Source organism: Protobothrops mucrosquamatus, unplaced genomic scaffold (assembly GCF_001527695.2).
Source record: "Protobothrops mucrosquamatus isolate PMUCROS unplaced genomic scaffold, P.Mucros_1.0 scaffold66, whole genome shotgun sequence".
Taxonomy (NCBI): Eukaryota; Metazoa; Chordata; class Lepidosauria; order Squamata; family Viperidae; genus Protobothrops; species Protobothrops mucrosquamatus.
In genome coordinates, this window is record NW_015386444.1 from 435,656 (window position 1) to 451,296 (window position 15,641).

The 15,641-nt window shown below is 39.9% G+C and overlaps 1 protein-coding gene and 1 long non-coding RNA gene across 2 annotated transcripts in view; one reads left to right on the forward strand and one right to left on the reverse strand.

Annotated features, from left to right (window-relative positions):
* The window catches only part of LOC114922325, a 19,579-nt gene extending 14,416 nt beyond the window's left edge, over window positions 1-5,163 (reverse strand). Inside the window, exons 1-2 of the long non-coding RNA XR_003810377.1 lie at window positions 5,091-5,163; window positions 1,443-1,552 (exon numbers count right to left, since the gene is read on the reverse strand). This is a non-coding gene — a long non-coding RNA (uncharacterized LOC114922325). The remainder of the gene's footprint in view (window positions 1-1,442; window positions 1,553-5,090) is intronic.
* Window positions 5,164-5,255: 92 nt separating this feature from the next.
* Window positions 5,256-15,641, forward strand: part of ERP44 (endoplasmic reticulum protein 44) — a 150,569-nt gene continuing 140,183 nt past the window's right edge. Inside the window, exon 1 of the mRNA XM_015812071.1 lies at window positions 5,256-5,478. Within this exon, the coding sequence (XP_015667557.1) occupies window positions 5,425-5,478 (54 nt within the window). The 5' untranslated portion in view covers window positions 5,256-5,424. The remainder of the gene's footprint in view (window positions 5,479-15,641) is intronic.

The window sequence follows — 15,641 nt, forward strand, 5'->3', positions numbered from 1 at the left end:
AGGAAGTTTGGAGCCAGGGATCTCAAGACAAAAGAAGCTCTTAAGAGTCATTAGCCCCATCACCTGGGAAGCAGGATATGATAATGGGATTAAACCACAGATATCAAGGCCTAGAAAAACACTCAGAAATAGCCTCAAAGTTCATGCCACAGGAACAGGAAACTATCCCAAGCAGGGCTGGGAGGGGGGTATAAAAAGAAGCCCATGTGCTCACTCTCTTTTCTTCTCCTCTGCTGCTTATCTGTCTTCTGCAATAAACTGTAACCTTCTTCCCAAAGCAGTCGCCATGTTTGCTTATTTATTCCCGGCTTGGATGAACCAGGATGAAGACTTACTTCTAACACCCTATATATCAGGGAACAGATATATAGATGCAAAGTTTTTCTTGTTTTGCAGAGTTTAAAATGATGTAGTTTTGGAATTGCAAAATCTATAGAAAGATACTTTTATTTCCACCTTAAAATCCACTTCTTCAAGGTAATAATTTTTTTCTGTCCCCCCTTTCCCATATTCCTTAGTTCATTGGCAAATCATAAGGTTGAAGTCCAGTTCTCAAAATATTCTTCTGTTATATAATAAAAATAACCGTAAAAATCACACCTCATCTTTATATTCCTTGGTCTAATAATGGAATATTATTCTTACATTCTTTATAAAGGGTGGCAAAACTCAATATTTCTGCTTCATTAATTTTCAGATAGAATCAAGAACCAGTGATGAACTTAAGGAAGTGTAAGTATTTTTTTCAGAGCAGGACTCAATATGCCAGAACTATGAGGTAATTTATAAATTGACTTTCTCTCACAAATGAGACATATAATAGTAATACTATTAATTATTTCTACTGTTTAGAAATAGTAGCCTTGTGGGCTTTCTAATGTTCTGGATGGAAAATACATTTAGAAGTCTGAAGTAACATCATGGGCTCCATCACAGAAGATGGCCAACATAGTAAGATATAATGTATACTTTATAGGAAACAAAATGGTGATAAAAAAGATGTAACTTGACCAAGAACTAACCCCATACAAATAATTTTTTTGTCAAAGATAAATTAAAGCTTAAAGAGATGAAATTAGCTATTTTATAAAAAGTATTACTTGTGATGTTAAAATGTGAGTATTAATATTAGGATGGTAAAATAGGATCTGAATTTCAAAAGGTAAATGCTTCACAGATTCATGAGATAGCATTTATGGGCAATAAATGTGCCCATAAATGTTCCAAGTTTCATACTGTCTATCATAATCATATCAGTAATGAAATACAGCCTGTATAATTATAGGATTTTTAAATTGCATACTGCACCTATGGCAGTATGCAATGAATCCTCTATTCTCCTTATTAGTCTACCTGTTTTACAGATAAAGCTAAAAGAGAACTTTTAAATAATTAAACATAAACAAATTAGCTAAAGTATAATATAAGCATAGTACTTTTACCTGATATTTGTTTTAGGAGAGCTCTTTTATGTCCATTAACAGCAGCAGCATGAACATGTGATGCTAATGAGGAACCACTGAATAGCCATGTTTCAGAAACATTCATACTTCTGAAAAAATCAAAAATGCATAGTTGCAGTAAAGATTTTAGTAATTTTGCATAATTAAAACTAATTTATTTTGGTGAAAACAATCTCTGGAGTACTTTTATTTTGATAGGATGGTGCTTACAAGTTTTGAATTTTGTATAAATAATGAACTAAAATGTTATCTATTTTCATGCAAGTTCTAAAACTAGATAAAAATAACCCATTAAACAAATGAGTCAAAAACATTGGACTTGCTCATTTATTGAAGAAGAAAAATGATCCAAAGCTACATATTTGTGCATATTTGGAAAAAAGCAAGTGACCCTCTAAGATTATCAGTTCATTTGAAGGAGAAATTTTGTAATGTGTTTCAGTCAATGGGATGAAAATCAAGTATGAGTGGGGAAGATCCTGTCTTATTTAAAAAGCATTCACTATCGAAGTCTGAACTTGTACAAATGTATATTAACTTGAACAAAGAATATTTCTTTAATTGGAAAAGATTACAACATTATTTTTAAAGAGTTTGAACTCCATCATTGTCAGACAGATTGTGTACCTGTAAAGGTAATTTAACACCATTGCCCTCCTGAGGAGTGGTTGACTAACCAAGATCACGCCAAAAGTAAGGTAATAATTCAGAAGGTCACAAATAAGCTGAGGGTAATGTCTAAGGAACTAAAAACTTCTTTTGTATTGGTGAATGATGAATGATAGTTCATTCACATACATATATATGCGTAATACACATTGAAGTGTGTAGAGAAATATATTTATTAGTAAGCTCAATGTAGTGTGCTTTCCATTGTTAAGAAGGATAGAATGTTGAATCTAGTAAAAAAGAACATATTTCTTGCATTACTGGACATTTATTTCTTGAACTGGACTGATTCACAGGACCAGCAACCAGGTGGAGCCTAAGATAACATGACTGACTGACTAGAAATCAAGCAATGGAAACAATCAGATGATCTGTACAAATACAGAAATTCTGAGTTCCTTTTAAAAGATTCAAGAAGGCAGGGAGCAAAAGGTCTATAAAATCTCTTATTTATAGGCAAACAGAAGGAGAGGCTTCAACTATCTGGGCTAGATTTCCAGAGCTCAATTTTTCCACTCATAAATACAACTACGTTTCCACATATTCCAGTAGAGTAATCTAGAGATTTACTTTCTACAGGTTGCATATGATAGGAAAATACTAAGCAATCACTAATGTGATATCTAAATACATTGAATCATTTATTATTCTTCTCGTTTTAAAAAATCTATGTTATTAATTTGCAACTAAAACAGTTAAATAGTCATTTAACAAGTCTTCGAGATTCTTATTTGGTATAGAAAACAAAATTTACTTTTTGTTTATACCTTTTAATTTTTGTCTCCACATGTAGCTCCTCCTGGGGCCCTTAGCCCCCAAAAACATGTTTACAACAGCAATGACTTACTGAATCTTAATCAAACCTATTTCATGAATGTAAAAAAAGCCCTCACAAAAGGTGACAAGCAACAGGGAGAAAGCAGAATTATTTAACTCGTTTTTTGCATCTGTCTTTACACAAAGGGAAAAAACAGACCAACTACCAAAAATAGTGCCATAGAAAACAGAATAGAAACGCAAGTTAAGATAGGCAAGAAAACGGTAAGTGAGCACCTGTCCAGCCTAGACGAGTTCAAATCACCAGGACCAGATGGATTACACCCCAGGGTTCTCAAGGAACTGGCAGATGTGATCTCAAAACCATTGAACTATATTTTTCAAAGATCCTGGAGCACTGAGAAACTACTGGAGGACTGGAAAAGAGCTGATGTAGTTCCCATCTTCAAAAAAGGAAAAAAAATGGACCCAGGAAATTAAAGACTTATCAGCCTGACCTCAATACCTGGGAAGATTTTGGAAAAGATAATCAAACAACGAATCAGCGAACACCTAGAGGCAAACAAAGTCATTACTAAAAGCCAACATGGGTTTGTCAAAAACAGATCATGCCAGACAAATCTTATTGCATTCTTTGACCAAGTGACAAAATTAGTGGATCAGAGGAATGCTGTGGATATAATTTACTTGGACTTCAGTAAGGCATTTGATTAAGTAGATCACAACCTACTACTAGATAACATAGAAAAATGTGGGTTAGACAGTATCACCACCACATGGATTCATAGTTGGCTGACCGGCCGTACTCAGCGTGTGGTCCTCAATGGAACTGCATCTACATGGAGGGAAGTGTATATGGGGTGCCCCAGGGCTCTGTTCTAGGCCCAGTGCTCTTCAACATCTTCATCAACGATTTGGAAAAGATAAAAGATAAAGAGACTGGACAGCCATTTGTCCGAAATGGTGTAGGGTTTCCTGCCTGAGCAGGGGGTTGGACTCGATGACCTCCAAGGTCCCTTCCAACTTTTATTATTATTATTATTATTATTATTATTATTATTATTATTATTATTATTATTATTATTATGTATAAAAATAATAATAGCCCTATAAATACATGTCTGCTCACCATACAAGCCTATTTAAAACATGGTGGCTGGTACAGCAGCTATAGAAAAAATAATAATGATTACGAGGAATAAGAGATAAAATCAATACTGATACAATATGCCCTTAATTTCCAGAATAAATCTAATATTAAGATACATAATTTTATCTTTGCTAACATCAATTAAAACAGGTCTTACAATGACAAAATTGAGTGCATTTGTAATAGAAGTAAAAATTTTGAAGTTGATTATATACAAGGAAAGAATAACATAACTCATATCCCCAACGCTGAGTGTTTGCAATCAAAATAGGCCTCTGAATATAAGAAAATGTGTGTTTACATCCTCCTCCTTTATACAGTTCACTTGCCTCCTGTTTATTATTTTCTAGTGACACTAGTAAAGCGGGCACAGCATTTTCTGCGCCGCATAAGAAAAGCACATCTTCCTTCCTCTGTCCTTACCACTTTCTACAGAGGGATGATCCAGAGCATCACATCATACAGCATCACAGTCTGGTTTGGAAGCCTCACTGCTTCAAACAGGAAGGCAATGCAGAGAGTGGTGAGGATGGCTGAAAAGATCATTGGCAGTTCCCTTCCTTCCATCCAGGACATAGCACATAAGCATTGCTTGAGCAGGATCCGTAAGGTTGTCTGGGACACTACACATCCTCTTCACGACCTGTTTCAGTCATAGTTTTGTTCCATACAGCATTAACCTTGTGAACTCTCAAGCTTCCTCCTTCCGTTATATATTCAAGATGGACAGTGACTAATATTTATATGTTACTTATATGTAAGGGTATAGGTCTATACATATGCTATATATAGTATGTTTAAATGTGTGTTATATACACACATTTGAGAGCAACTAAATTTCATTTTTAATGTGGGCCACAGTAAAAAATGACAATAAAGGTTATCTATCTATTTATCTATCTTAGTCCTATTCTCCTCGTTTTACAAAAGATAGAGGATTTAAAGGTATTCTTTGTCAGCTGAAAGAATAATCTCACCCTCTTCTTTATCCCAAGCATCAAGAAACTTAAAAACAAATTTTACAAACTTACCTAGCAATGTTTTCAGGAGTTAAAATTGCAAACTTCCTCCCGCAAAATTACTTCCGTCGGTGGCCACAGAGGGTACTTCTCCGAATATAAACCAATCGCTTCAGAAGAAAACTACAAAACTACATTACCCAGCGTCCCTCACGGCTGCACTTCAAACTCGGAAGTTATATTTAGTTCTGCTTGGTGGAAGTGCAAGTGGGGTCTGTTTTCTCCTTCGTCTGTTGGTAGGACTTGCTGTTGTGCGAATTTTTCCGGAGCCCGTCAGAGCCCGGGGGAAGAGATTTCATCGCTCCTCTGTTTCACTCCCTGTCTCGAAGCATAGCCATCCTCAACCATGAGAATCGCCGCCATCTTTCCCGAGCTGGACTGTTGCCTTCTTGTTTTTCTGGTGAGCTAAGGGGGAAGAGTAGCTAAGATTGATTATCTGGCTGCCTGTTTCAATCGTGGGGGCCAATAGAAAAATGAATAACTGATATTTGCGTGGTGGGCGAAAGAGGGTACATAGGCATATTTGCTCCTTATTCCCATAAATTTCTCCCCAGGAGAGAAACCGGTACCGCGGGAACCCAGCAGGGCGGGGTAGTGCCATGCTGGTGTGGCTCTGTCTGATAGGCTGCGAACTTTTCGGACCCGGAATTTCTAGCCGGCGACTGGGCGGGGTCCGAATAGGTCGGGGCAGTGGTTGATACAATACATAGCAGGATATCTGGTTGTCGGGTCTGTGTTGCATCCTACATATTGCCTTAAAAGGCGTACAATATTTGCTTGTTCAAATGGGATTTTCCTGTTGAATATGTGTCGGACTTTCAGAAGATCATCTTCGTGGCGACTTTGATTTAAAACGTATTAATACATAAAAAAACACCAACTTGTTTCTCGCTTCCTGAGTTTTGAACCACTTTCATATCCTTTGGCTAGAAATGGTCATCCCGTGTAGGACTCAGTTTTTTTAAGTATGTGATCAAATAATTGTTATATATTACCTGCTGTGTTAAATTTAATAAACATCCGGATGTATAAAAAGATATTGAACACATTAACTGCAGGTTGATAGTGATGCAGGATGGATTTTAAATTAGCTATCAATCTAGAGTTCAAAATAAAATTTGCCTCCTACTATTTCTTTTTGCCAGAGTGCCCTTCAACAAAAAAGTGAAAGTTCTTCTGGAAGTTTTAACATGCCCTTCACTTGTATTGAGAAAAGTCTCACTCACTAATACTGATGATACTAAGAAAGCACCAAAGACTCCACACAATCTCAGTGGTTGGCCATTTAACATCCCTTTCTATTTCATATAATGAAGTTATTTTATTACTTGCCTTAAATACAAAATATCTTAAACTAATCCTACTGATAAAATAATGACATACTTTATCTGTTTAGATTTGTTTAATGTTTCAGTCAAATAAAGGGATAGTTTTGATTTATTCCTAGAATATAAGATGATCTTTAACACTGCTACTTGGAAGATTATTTCATATACATTTGAGTTGGTGTTGACTCCTGATAACTGGCTGAACAAGCCCTTGCAATTTTCTTAGCAAAATTTTGGAAATTGTTAGAGAATTCCATACTTCATCTTTTAGGGCAGAGGTCCCCAACCTTTTGGGCACCAGGGACCGGTTCCATGGAGAAAGATTTTTCCACGGACCGGAGAGTGCATCGTTTTGTGTGCTGCCTGCATCCCATGGATGGGCTTCGCTTGTTTGTGTGGACTGGTTGCTGGCACACAAATATTGAATATAACAGGCCTTCTAGCAAATTTTGTTAATCCAAATAAACTATAAATCCTTTTGTTGTTGTTTCTTTCAATGAGTGCTGACTCCTGGTGACTGCTTGATCAAGTTCTTTCAGTTTTCTTGATAAGATTTCAAAAGTGGTCTGCCATTGCCTGTGTTCCATGACTGAGAGAGAGTGACTGGCCTAAGGTCACCCAGGTGGTTTTTTGCCTATGGCGGGACTAGAGCTTGTAATCTTCTGGTTTCTAGCCTAGAGCCTTAACTACTGCATCATACAGTAAAATAATTTAAAATTTTGTTTTAAATGTATAAACATACCTTAATTTCAGTGAACAGAATTCACTGAATTCACAATTCACACTGATTTCTGAGATTTGTAGAAATTAAGATTGAATGTTATAAAGCCAATGCATCAGCCACACAGCCACACAGCCATTCATTGGACAGTGAATTGACTGTTTTTGTTTGACTATTTTAGAAAGGATGGTGTAGGCCATAGATTTTTCATGGATTTCATATGTATTTTGAGAAATGCTTGAGTGAAAGTGTCTGTCTTGATTTTTCTTCTGTTATGATCTATTGCAGAAAAGATACAATCTTTCTCTGAAATTGTGTCTATAATGAAGACAATGAAGCAGATTAAAGTAATAATTGTATGTCTGTAAGTCATGGCAATTATATTTAACTTCCAGTAGCTGGGCCATTTTCTCTTACCTGGTACTTCTGCATAAATCCAAGCCTAGCTGCTAAGGTCCTTTACCTTGGATAGTTTTTAGGATTAAAGACAAAATCTTCTCCAACAAGATGGATGGTGTAAAGAGTTTTAGGGCTAAAAACCAAATGCACATATCTCTATGATATCATGGAGTACTCAGAAAAGACCAGCTTCAGATTCCATACTAGTGGAATCTGATAACTGATAGCTATCTGATTCCCTGATAGCTGCATTTAATTATCTGTAATTTCCTTACAAAGAAAACTTTAGGAAAGTTAAAACAGAACCATTCTTGCAGGCATTCCATTATCTTAAACTTAAAATCTTAAAAGCAGATATGTTCTGCTTCAACATATCCAGTGAAAGAAAGCCTGATCTCCCCCTGGGTATTTGTCTGGATATGTATGGTTCTTATTGTTCAGAGGTTGTTTCAAATTCCAATAGAATCTATCATTCTACCAATGAATCCAACATTCATATCCTATGTTCAGATATTTAACAGAATAACAGAATTGGAAGGGAGCTTGGAGTTCTTCTAGTCCAGGGGTCGGCAACCTTAAACACTCAAAAGAGTGTTTGGACCCATTTCTCACAGAAAAGAAAACACTGGGAGCCACAAAACACTTTTGACATCTAAAATTAAGATAACACTCCATATATCCTTTTTTACCTTTATGCTATGTATAAAAAACTATAGTGTGTTGCATTTATGAAATCAATGAACTGCTACAAAGAAAACAAAATTTTATGCCAGAGAAAGAGGGGAAAAAAACCTTTCTCCTTCATCCCAACAGGTGAAAACAATTTTAGTAGCTTATCTACTATCTTTAAACACAGCTCATACCTCATCTCTTAATTTAAAAAAATCAAAATATTTCATTAAATGTTCTTTACTAAAAGTCCAGTAAGGACAACATATATTCATATTCTCTCTCTCTCTCTCTCTCTCCCTCTCTCTTTCTCTCTCTCCCTCCCTTTCTCTCTCTCTCTTTCCTCTCTCTCTCCCTCTCTCCGATCTTCTGCTCGCCTGGCCAGCTGGCCTCACGCTGTTCTCCAACAAGCTGACACACATTCTTATTGGGCTGGCTCTCTCCTGCCCTTGGTCTGCCAGTCCTCTTCCCCCACTAAGTAAGTAAAAGTGTGTGAGTGTGTGTGTATGAGAGAGAGAGAGAAAGCTGCTGCTTTCTGCTTCCTGCGGAGAAGCAGCAAGAGCAGGGAGCCCGCCCAGAGAACAGCGTGAGGCCAGCTGGCCAGGTGAGCAGAAGATCAGAGAGAGCGAGAGAGCGCAAGTGCCTCTCTGTCTCTCTCTCTCTGCAAATCTGTGGAGGAGGATTGGGAGCCGCAGTAGAAGGCTGAAAGAACCACATGTGGCTCCAGAGCCGCAGGTTTCCGACCCGTGTTCTAGTCCCATGCTGTTGTGAGTCCGTGCCAGCCAGTGGACCCGGCAGCTGAGTCCAGGGAATCAGAGGAGGAGGAGGAAAAGGGGTTTGGAGAGCCATCAAAGTCAGAGGCAGGTTCTGATGAGTTACAAGACTCAATCTGATGAAGAGCCTGATCCCTCCAATCGTGGTCAGGATGAGACACAGCTGTGTGGGGAAGATGTGTCAGACTCTGAGGACTCACAGCTGGAAGTCATTAGAGACGCTCGTAAAAGAAGGCAGTTAACTAGAGCAGGTCAGAGGGAGTCAATATGGCAACTCCAAGGGAGGAGAAGGCATTGAGAAGCCACGCCTTGGGGCTGCTTAATAAAAAGGGAAGATATGGGTAGTACTGTTGGAAACGTGATTAAAATACCAACAAAATTGGATTGGTAAGAAAAAGAGTTTATTCTGCAGAAAATAGAAAAGCGGTTTGCAAAGCGCGGTGGATCCTGGTGAGAGACTTCAACAGGAAGTTCTAAACCCAGAGACCACACAAAAATATTCAAACTCATAACATTATATACACTCCTATCGTGACGCCCCCATCCCCTCCCCTTTGGTCCCATTTGAGAAGACTTCCGGGGGCACAATCTGTCCGATCCGCCTAACCAGAATACATCATCCCTCCCCCTCAGTTACATTGTTCAGAATTTCTCTCTGCCATCCTTTTGTCTTGTTAAGTGTGTCTTCTAGTCAAGCCTCCTGAAATCTAGTGCCTACATCTAGTGCCTACGTGCAGGGCTTGGCTAATCCTTCTATTGTTAATCAATTGTGACCGTTTTATTTTTAAACTTCTTCCTTTCTCACAGTAATGATTGCCAAAGGCAACCGTTGCAAAGTACTTCATGGGATCATGTTCTGTTGGTATTGCCGGTGACTAATTCCTTGTTTTTCATTGTGTTTCGTGTGGACAATTTCCTCCATTTGGATTGTGTTTTGTTGCTTTTGGACCATTTGGCAGGTTTGTTACCAATATTAAAAGGGGTTTTGTTTTCTTCTGAGTCTCCAGCCTATTTCTCAAAAGGGGTTTTGTCCTTGTGCATTTAACAAGGACGGCTATAGGCTGGGACAGAATACATGCCCTGTTGAAGCAGGAAACCCTACTATACCATTTCAGATAGAGTTGTCCAATCACTTCTTAAACACCTCCACTATTGGAACACTCGCAGTGACCGGAGGCAAGTGTTCCACTGATTATTATTCTAAGTACCAGGAAATTTCTTTTTGATTCTAGGTTCTCTCCGTAACTTTGAATGGTCACTAAGTGAACTGTCGTAAGTCGAAGACTATCTCTACTAGTATTTCCTCCCAGTCTTGAAAGATTAACATTCCCATCAGAATGTTTAAATTTCTAGTCACCCTAATCAACTTCATTGTTCTTTTCTAAACCTTATCCAATTTGAATTGTGTAATCCACACAATTGGACACAGTACTTGATGAGGTGAGAGAGCCAGTTTGGTGTAGTGGTTAAGGCATAAGGCTAGAAACCAGGAAACCCAGGGAGCTCTAATTCCATTTTATCCAAGCTGGATAATCTTGGGCTAGTTACTCTTTCTAGCCTTAGGAAGCATGCAGTAGCAAACGACTTCCAACCCCCCCCCCAAAAAAAAAACTTGCAAGAAAACTGCATGGACTGTCTCCAGGAGTCAGTAATAATTCAAAGGCAAACATAAACACACATACACATATACTATGAGATATCTGGCCAATGTAGAATAAAGTGGAATAATTACTTTTCATAATTTTGAAACATGTTTTTTATATTTGCCTATTTTGCTCTTATGACAGACTTTTGACTCACATTCTGTTTGCAACCAATTACTATTCCAAGTTCTTTTTTACAATACTAGTGCCAGACCAGGTATTCACTATTCCAATTTATTCCCCCAAACTGGGTTCCACAGCTCTAGGTAGGGGATCAAGAGCAGGAACTGCTCTTCCCATTTAACTTGCAGTGTTTGCATGCACTCAGTAAAGGAAGTAATTGCCCTATCTTTGCCCCATGCACATGGACAACATCCAATTCTTTGCTTTCCTCCAAACAACAAAAAACATTTCTAACAAGCCTAGCAGAGCAAGAGGATCATAGTGAGTCCCTCTTCCCTCTTCAGTTTCCTTATTGCAGAAATGTATTTATATACATATATGTCCTCCCAAGAAGTCTGCTTTATAGAGTGGTAACCTGTGCATTTATACTTAGGAGCAAGTCCCATTGAGTTGAGTTGGAATTAATAAACTTACAGTTGCACTGCTCGACTACAGTATATGAATGTGTGTCTCAAATCCTTTCAGGATGAAAAACATTTGCAAAAGCAGGAAGGAGGAAGATGGGTACCTAAATGGCTTTAGCCAGACAATTCACAATAGAAAAAAGCCCAATATGATTTCACTATGCTAATCCATTACATCTGTCTATACTATTATGTTGCATAATAATATATATTACGAGAGCATCAAGATAATGAGAAGTGATGATATCACTTTATACTGCACTAGTGAGGCTACACTTGGAATATTGTGTCCAGTTCTGGTCACTAGGATACAAAAAAAAAAAAAAAAAAAAGGCTGTGATCCTGGAAAGTATCCAGAGAAGAGCAACAAAGATGATAAAGGATCTGGATGCTAAATCATATGACAAATGGTTCAGGGAATTTTTCAATATGTCTAGCCCAGTGATGGCGAACCTTTTAGAGACCGAGTGCCCAAACTGCAACCCAAAACCCACTTATGCATCGTCGAGTGCCGGGTGGGCATGGCCCATTGGCTGGGTGTGGCCAATTCGGTGGGCGTGGCCCATTGGGTAGGCATGGCTTCGATGGTAATGGCAGACTGGGTGGGATTAAAAAGTTCAATCAATCAATTCCAACTTTGCAAGGTCTTTTTTTTTTGCCACGAGAAGTTGAAATTGACTGATTGAACCTTTTTTTTTTTTTTGCACATAGTGGTGGAGGCCTAAAGCGAAAAGGTTTTATAAAACCCAGCTGAAGGCCTAGGACTGGGGCGACGGCGCGAGTGCCCACAGAGAGAGCTCTGAGTGCCGCCTCTGGCACCCGTGCCATAGGTTCGCCACCACTGGTCTAGCCTATTGAAATGAAGAATTAGGAGGTACATGATAACAGTCTTCCAGTAGTCTGTCTCAGAGAGGAGAGGATTGATTTATTCTCCAAAACATCAGAGAGACACAAGACTATCAGCTCTTTAAGGAGGATTTTCTCTATAATTTTTCAACTTCACAATATAAACTGACATGCTCATCCTAGATATACCCTCCTCAGTATAGGCATATTATTTTGATTTTTCTAATTAGGACTAATAGGTATATAGGTAACATGAACAATTCCTTATATTTCAATATTTGTTTTTAAGTAACAAGTTCTGTGACTTGAAAAAAATGCAAATTCCTGCTCTATACTATACTTTTCATGTACATTATAGGAATGAGGAAGTTTACATTGTCTTTACAGATAGTCCTTGACTTCTGATGACAATTGGGGTTGAAATTCCCATTGCAAAGCAAGGTGATTGTAAAGTGCAACAGCATCGCTTAGCAACAGCAATGCCTACAGTCCCTATTGCTATCATTAACTGACTCCCACTGTCCTTAGGCAAGGCAACTTCTTGCCGGTTTCCCACAATCAAAGTCAGTGAGGAAGCTGGCAGGAAGTTGCAAGTTCCAGGCCTGCAAGCTGGTTGCTGCCAGGTGGAGGAGTGAGTGAGGAGATGGACAGGGTTGAGGGTGAAGCTGCATGACAAGGAGGCTCTGTGAGGATGAGAGGGTCAGGGAAGCCTGAAGGATATGTGAGATGCACCATTCAGTTGGGGAGAGTATGAGGGAGTACACAGTAGGTGATCATGGGATGGTAAGGGGATGAGAGGCACTGCACAGGTTGAGAGTGCACAAGAGACACCATACAGGTAGGCTGGCATGAGTACAGAATTACAGATGGTCCTCAACTTACAACCATTCATTTAATGACTCTTTGAAATTATAATGGCACTGAAAAAAGTTACTTGTGACCATTTTCACATTTACGACTGTTGCAGCATGTAGTCAAAGTTCAGATGCTTGACAACTGAGTCATATTTATGATGGTTGCACTCTCCTGGGCTGATGTGGTCATCTTCTGACAAGCAAAATCAATGGGAAAGGCAGAATCACTTAACAGCAGCCATGTTACTAACTTAACAATTGCAGTGATTTACTTAGCAACCATAGTAAGAAAGGTCATAAAATGAGGCAAAACTCAATAAATGTCAGAATGTCAGAAATTTTGGGCTCAGTTGTGGCCGTATGTTAAGGACTACCTGTACAGAATGACAGAATAATAGAGTTGGAAGTCACTTCGGAGATACTCTATTCCAATTTTTTTGTTTAAGCAGGGGACCTTATACAGCTCTGGACAAATGGTTGCCCAATCTTTTTATAAACCTTCACTGATGGAGCACCACATGTTTTCGAGATAAGCCAAAAAGTTCCATTGATCATTCTCACAGACAGGAAATTTTGTCTTAATTCTAGGCTGGATCTCTCTTTGGTAAGTGTCAGAATCCAGTTATATTTCCTTTCTATCTATCTTCTCTGATCTAAAACCAATTCTTACCCTTTCCTGGATCCTGCCATACTCCCAAGGGAGAGGGGGGATATGCATGCAGGTTTTATTACTCTCACTTCCTCTATTCACTACAAAGTAACCTTTTGCTAATTCGCCTTTGGATCTACTAACCATTACAATGTAACCCAGTGGTTCTCAACCTGTGGGTCGGGACCCCATTTGGGGTCGATCGACCATTTCACGGGGGTCGCCAAGCAAGGCTGTCCGCCATTTTTTTGTCCGCCATTTTTTCCCCCTTTTCCGGCGGATGCCTTACCTCCCTTGGGCTGGGCCAGCTGGTGGTCGGCCTGCTCCGTCTCTGCCGCTTGCCAGCTACGCCTCGGCTGGCGCAGGGGGCGGAACCACATATGTGCGGTGCTCCCAGGCAGGGAAAGTCCTCAACTTATGACCGGTTGGGTAGTCCTCGACTTACGACCGGTTTACTCCTCGACTTACGACCGGTTTAGTCCTCGACTTACGACCGGTTTAGTCCTCAACTTATGACTGGTTGGGGTCGCGGCATTAAAAAGGTTGAGAACCACTGATGTAACCATTTGCCTCTTATCCTATGTCCCTCTGAACTTCTCCTCCTTACCGGCCAGCTAGGAAAAGGGGTGTGTGTGAAAAGATACATCAAAATAAGGTGTGAGGAGCTGTTGAATGATCGTGCACAACGGAACCTGATTGATGTTATCTTTCCTGGATTTGACACCTAGAAATCTGCTGGTCTGAATCGCCCGGAAGAACTGCAGGTTAAGGGCTGCTTAGGGACACTTTAAAACATCGATTTGTAAGGAAATCCCTCAGGTCCTGTCTATCATGCCTGCTATCAATTTCTCTTAATAAAAGTTCCTGTTGGAAGAGATTGTTTCCAAGAGTTCTGCTTTCTTAAGATGTGGATTGAAGTGGTTCCTTACATTAGACAGGATCTTCAGTAATAGTCAACCTGGAAGGAAGAACCTTGCCGGTGGACTTTGCAAAGAATGCAATGTCAGACGACGAGGCAGGGAAGGGAGAAAACCCCACGGAGACGGAGCCTTCCCCCCGACCGAAAACCTGCCAGCTGTCGGGATCTGAAATGTCATACTCCTCAGGAGAAGAGGTGGTGGAAACGTGTAACCACAAACCTCGGTGGTCAATGGGTGTTGGAAAGAAAGGCAAGTGGGAAAACAGATCAAGAAAGGTGACTCTGAGATGGGGCGGCCACCAACCAGAATGGAGAAATCCCTGCACGTTAGCGAAGAGGAAGGAAGTTGTGCACAGCACTCGAACTGGATCCTAGAAAAAGCTATTGACCTGATGAAAAGCACCCTCGGCTCTCTAGGGGAGAAGAATTCTGAGCCCCGCGGCTGCACCAGCACCTGGAGCTGCACTTGGAGAGATACTGAGGGGGAATTGGAACCTGTAGTCCCGGGGACATCCGCTGAACCAGTGCATGGACTACCGCTCATTGAATGCAATCAGTGAAAGCAACCTATACCCCCACCCCTCATGAAGGATATGTTATCCCACCTCTCGAAAGGAAGAATTTTCACTAAACTAAATCTAAGGGAAGCGTATTACCACATTAGAATTATGGAAGGGGATGAATGGAAAATGGCATTTAATTGCCCAATGGGGTACTACCAATTCAAAGTTTTGCCGTTTGGAGTACAAGGGCCCCCGCAGTATTTATGCAATTACCGTATTTTTCGCTCTATAAGACGCACTTTTCCCCCCCCAAAAGGTGGGGGAAAATGTCTGTGCGTCTTATGGAGCGAATGCTGCCTGGAGCCGAAGCCTGAGTGCAGGGGAGGAGAGCATATACTGGCAGGGAAGCCTTACGTCACTAGGTGGCGCTCTAACACAACACCATCGAGTATTGCTAGAAAGGAAGTCGCGGAGAGGAAAAGGGCTGAGGATCTTCCTCTTCCTTCTCACCCATAGGAGGATGGAGGAGTGTTCTTCCCAGGCTCGAAACAGCAAATGGAAGGTGAGTGGAAGGCAGGTTGGGGGAGAAGCCTGGAGGAAGCGAAGGGACAAGGCTGGAACATGTCGGCTGCTGCAGCATATTCTTTCTCTTTTTTTTTTTTTTTTTAATTT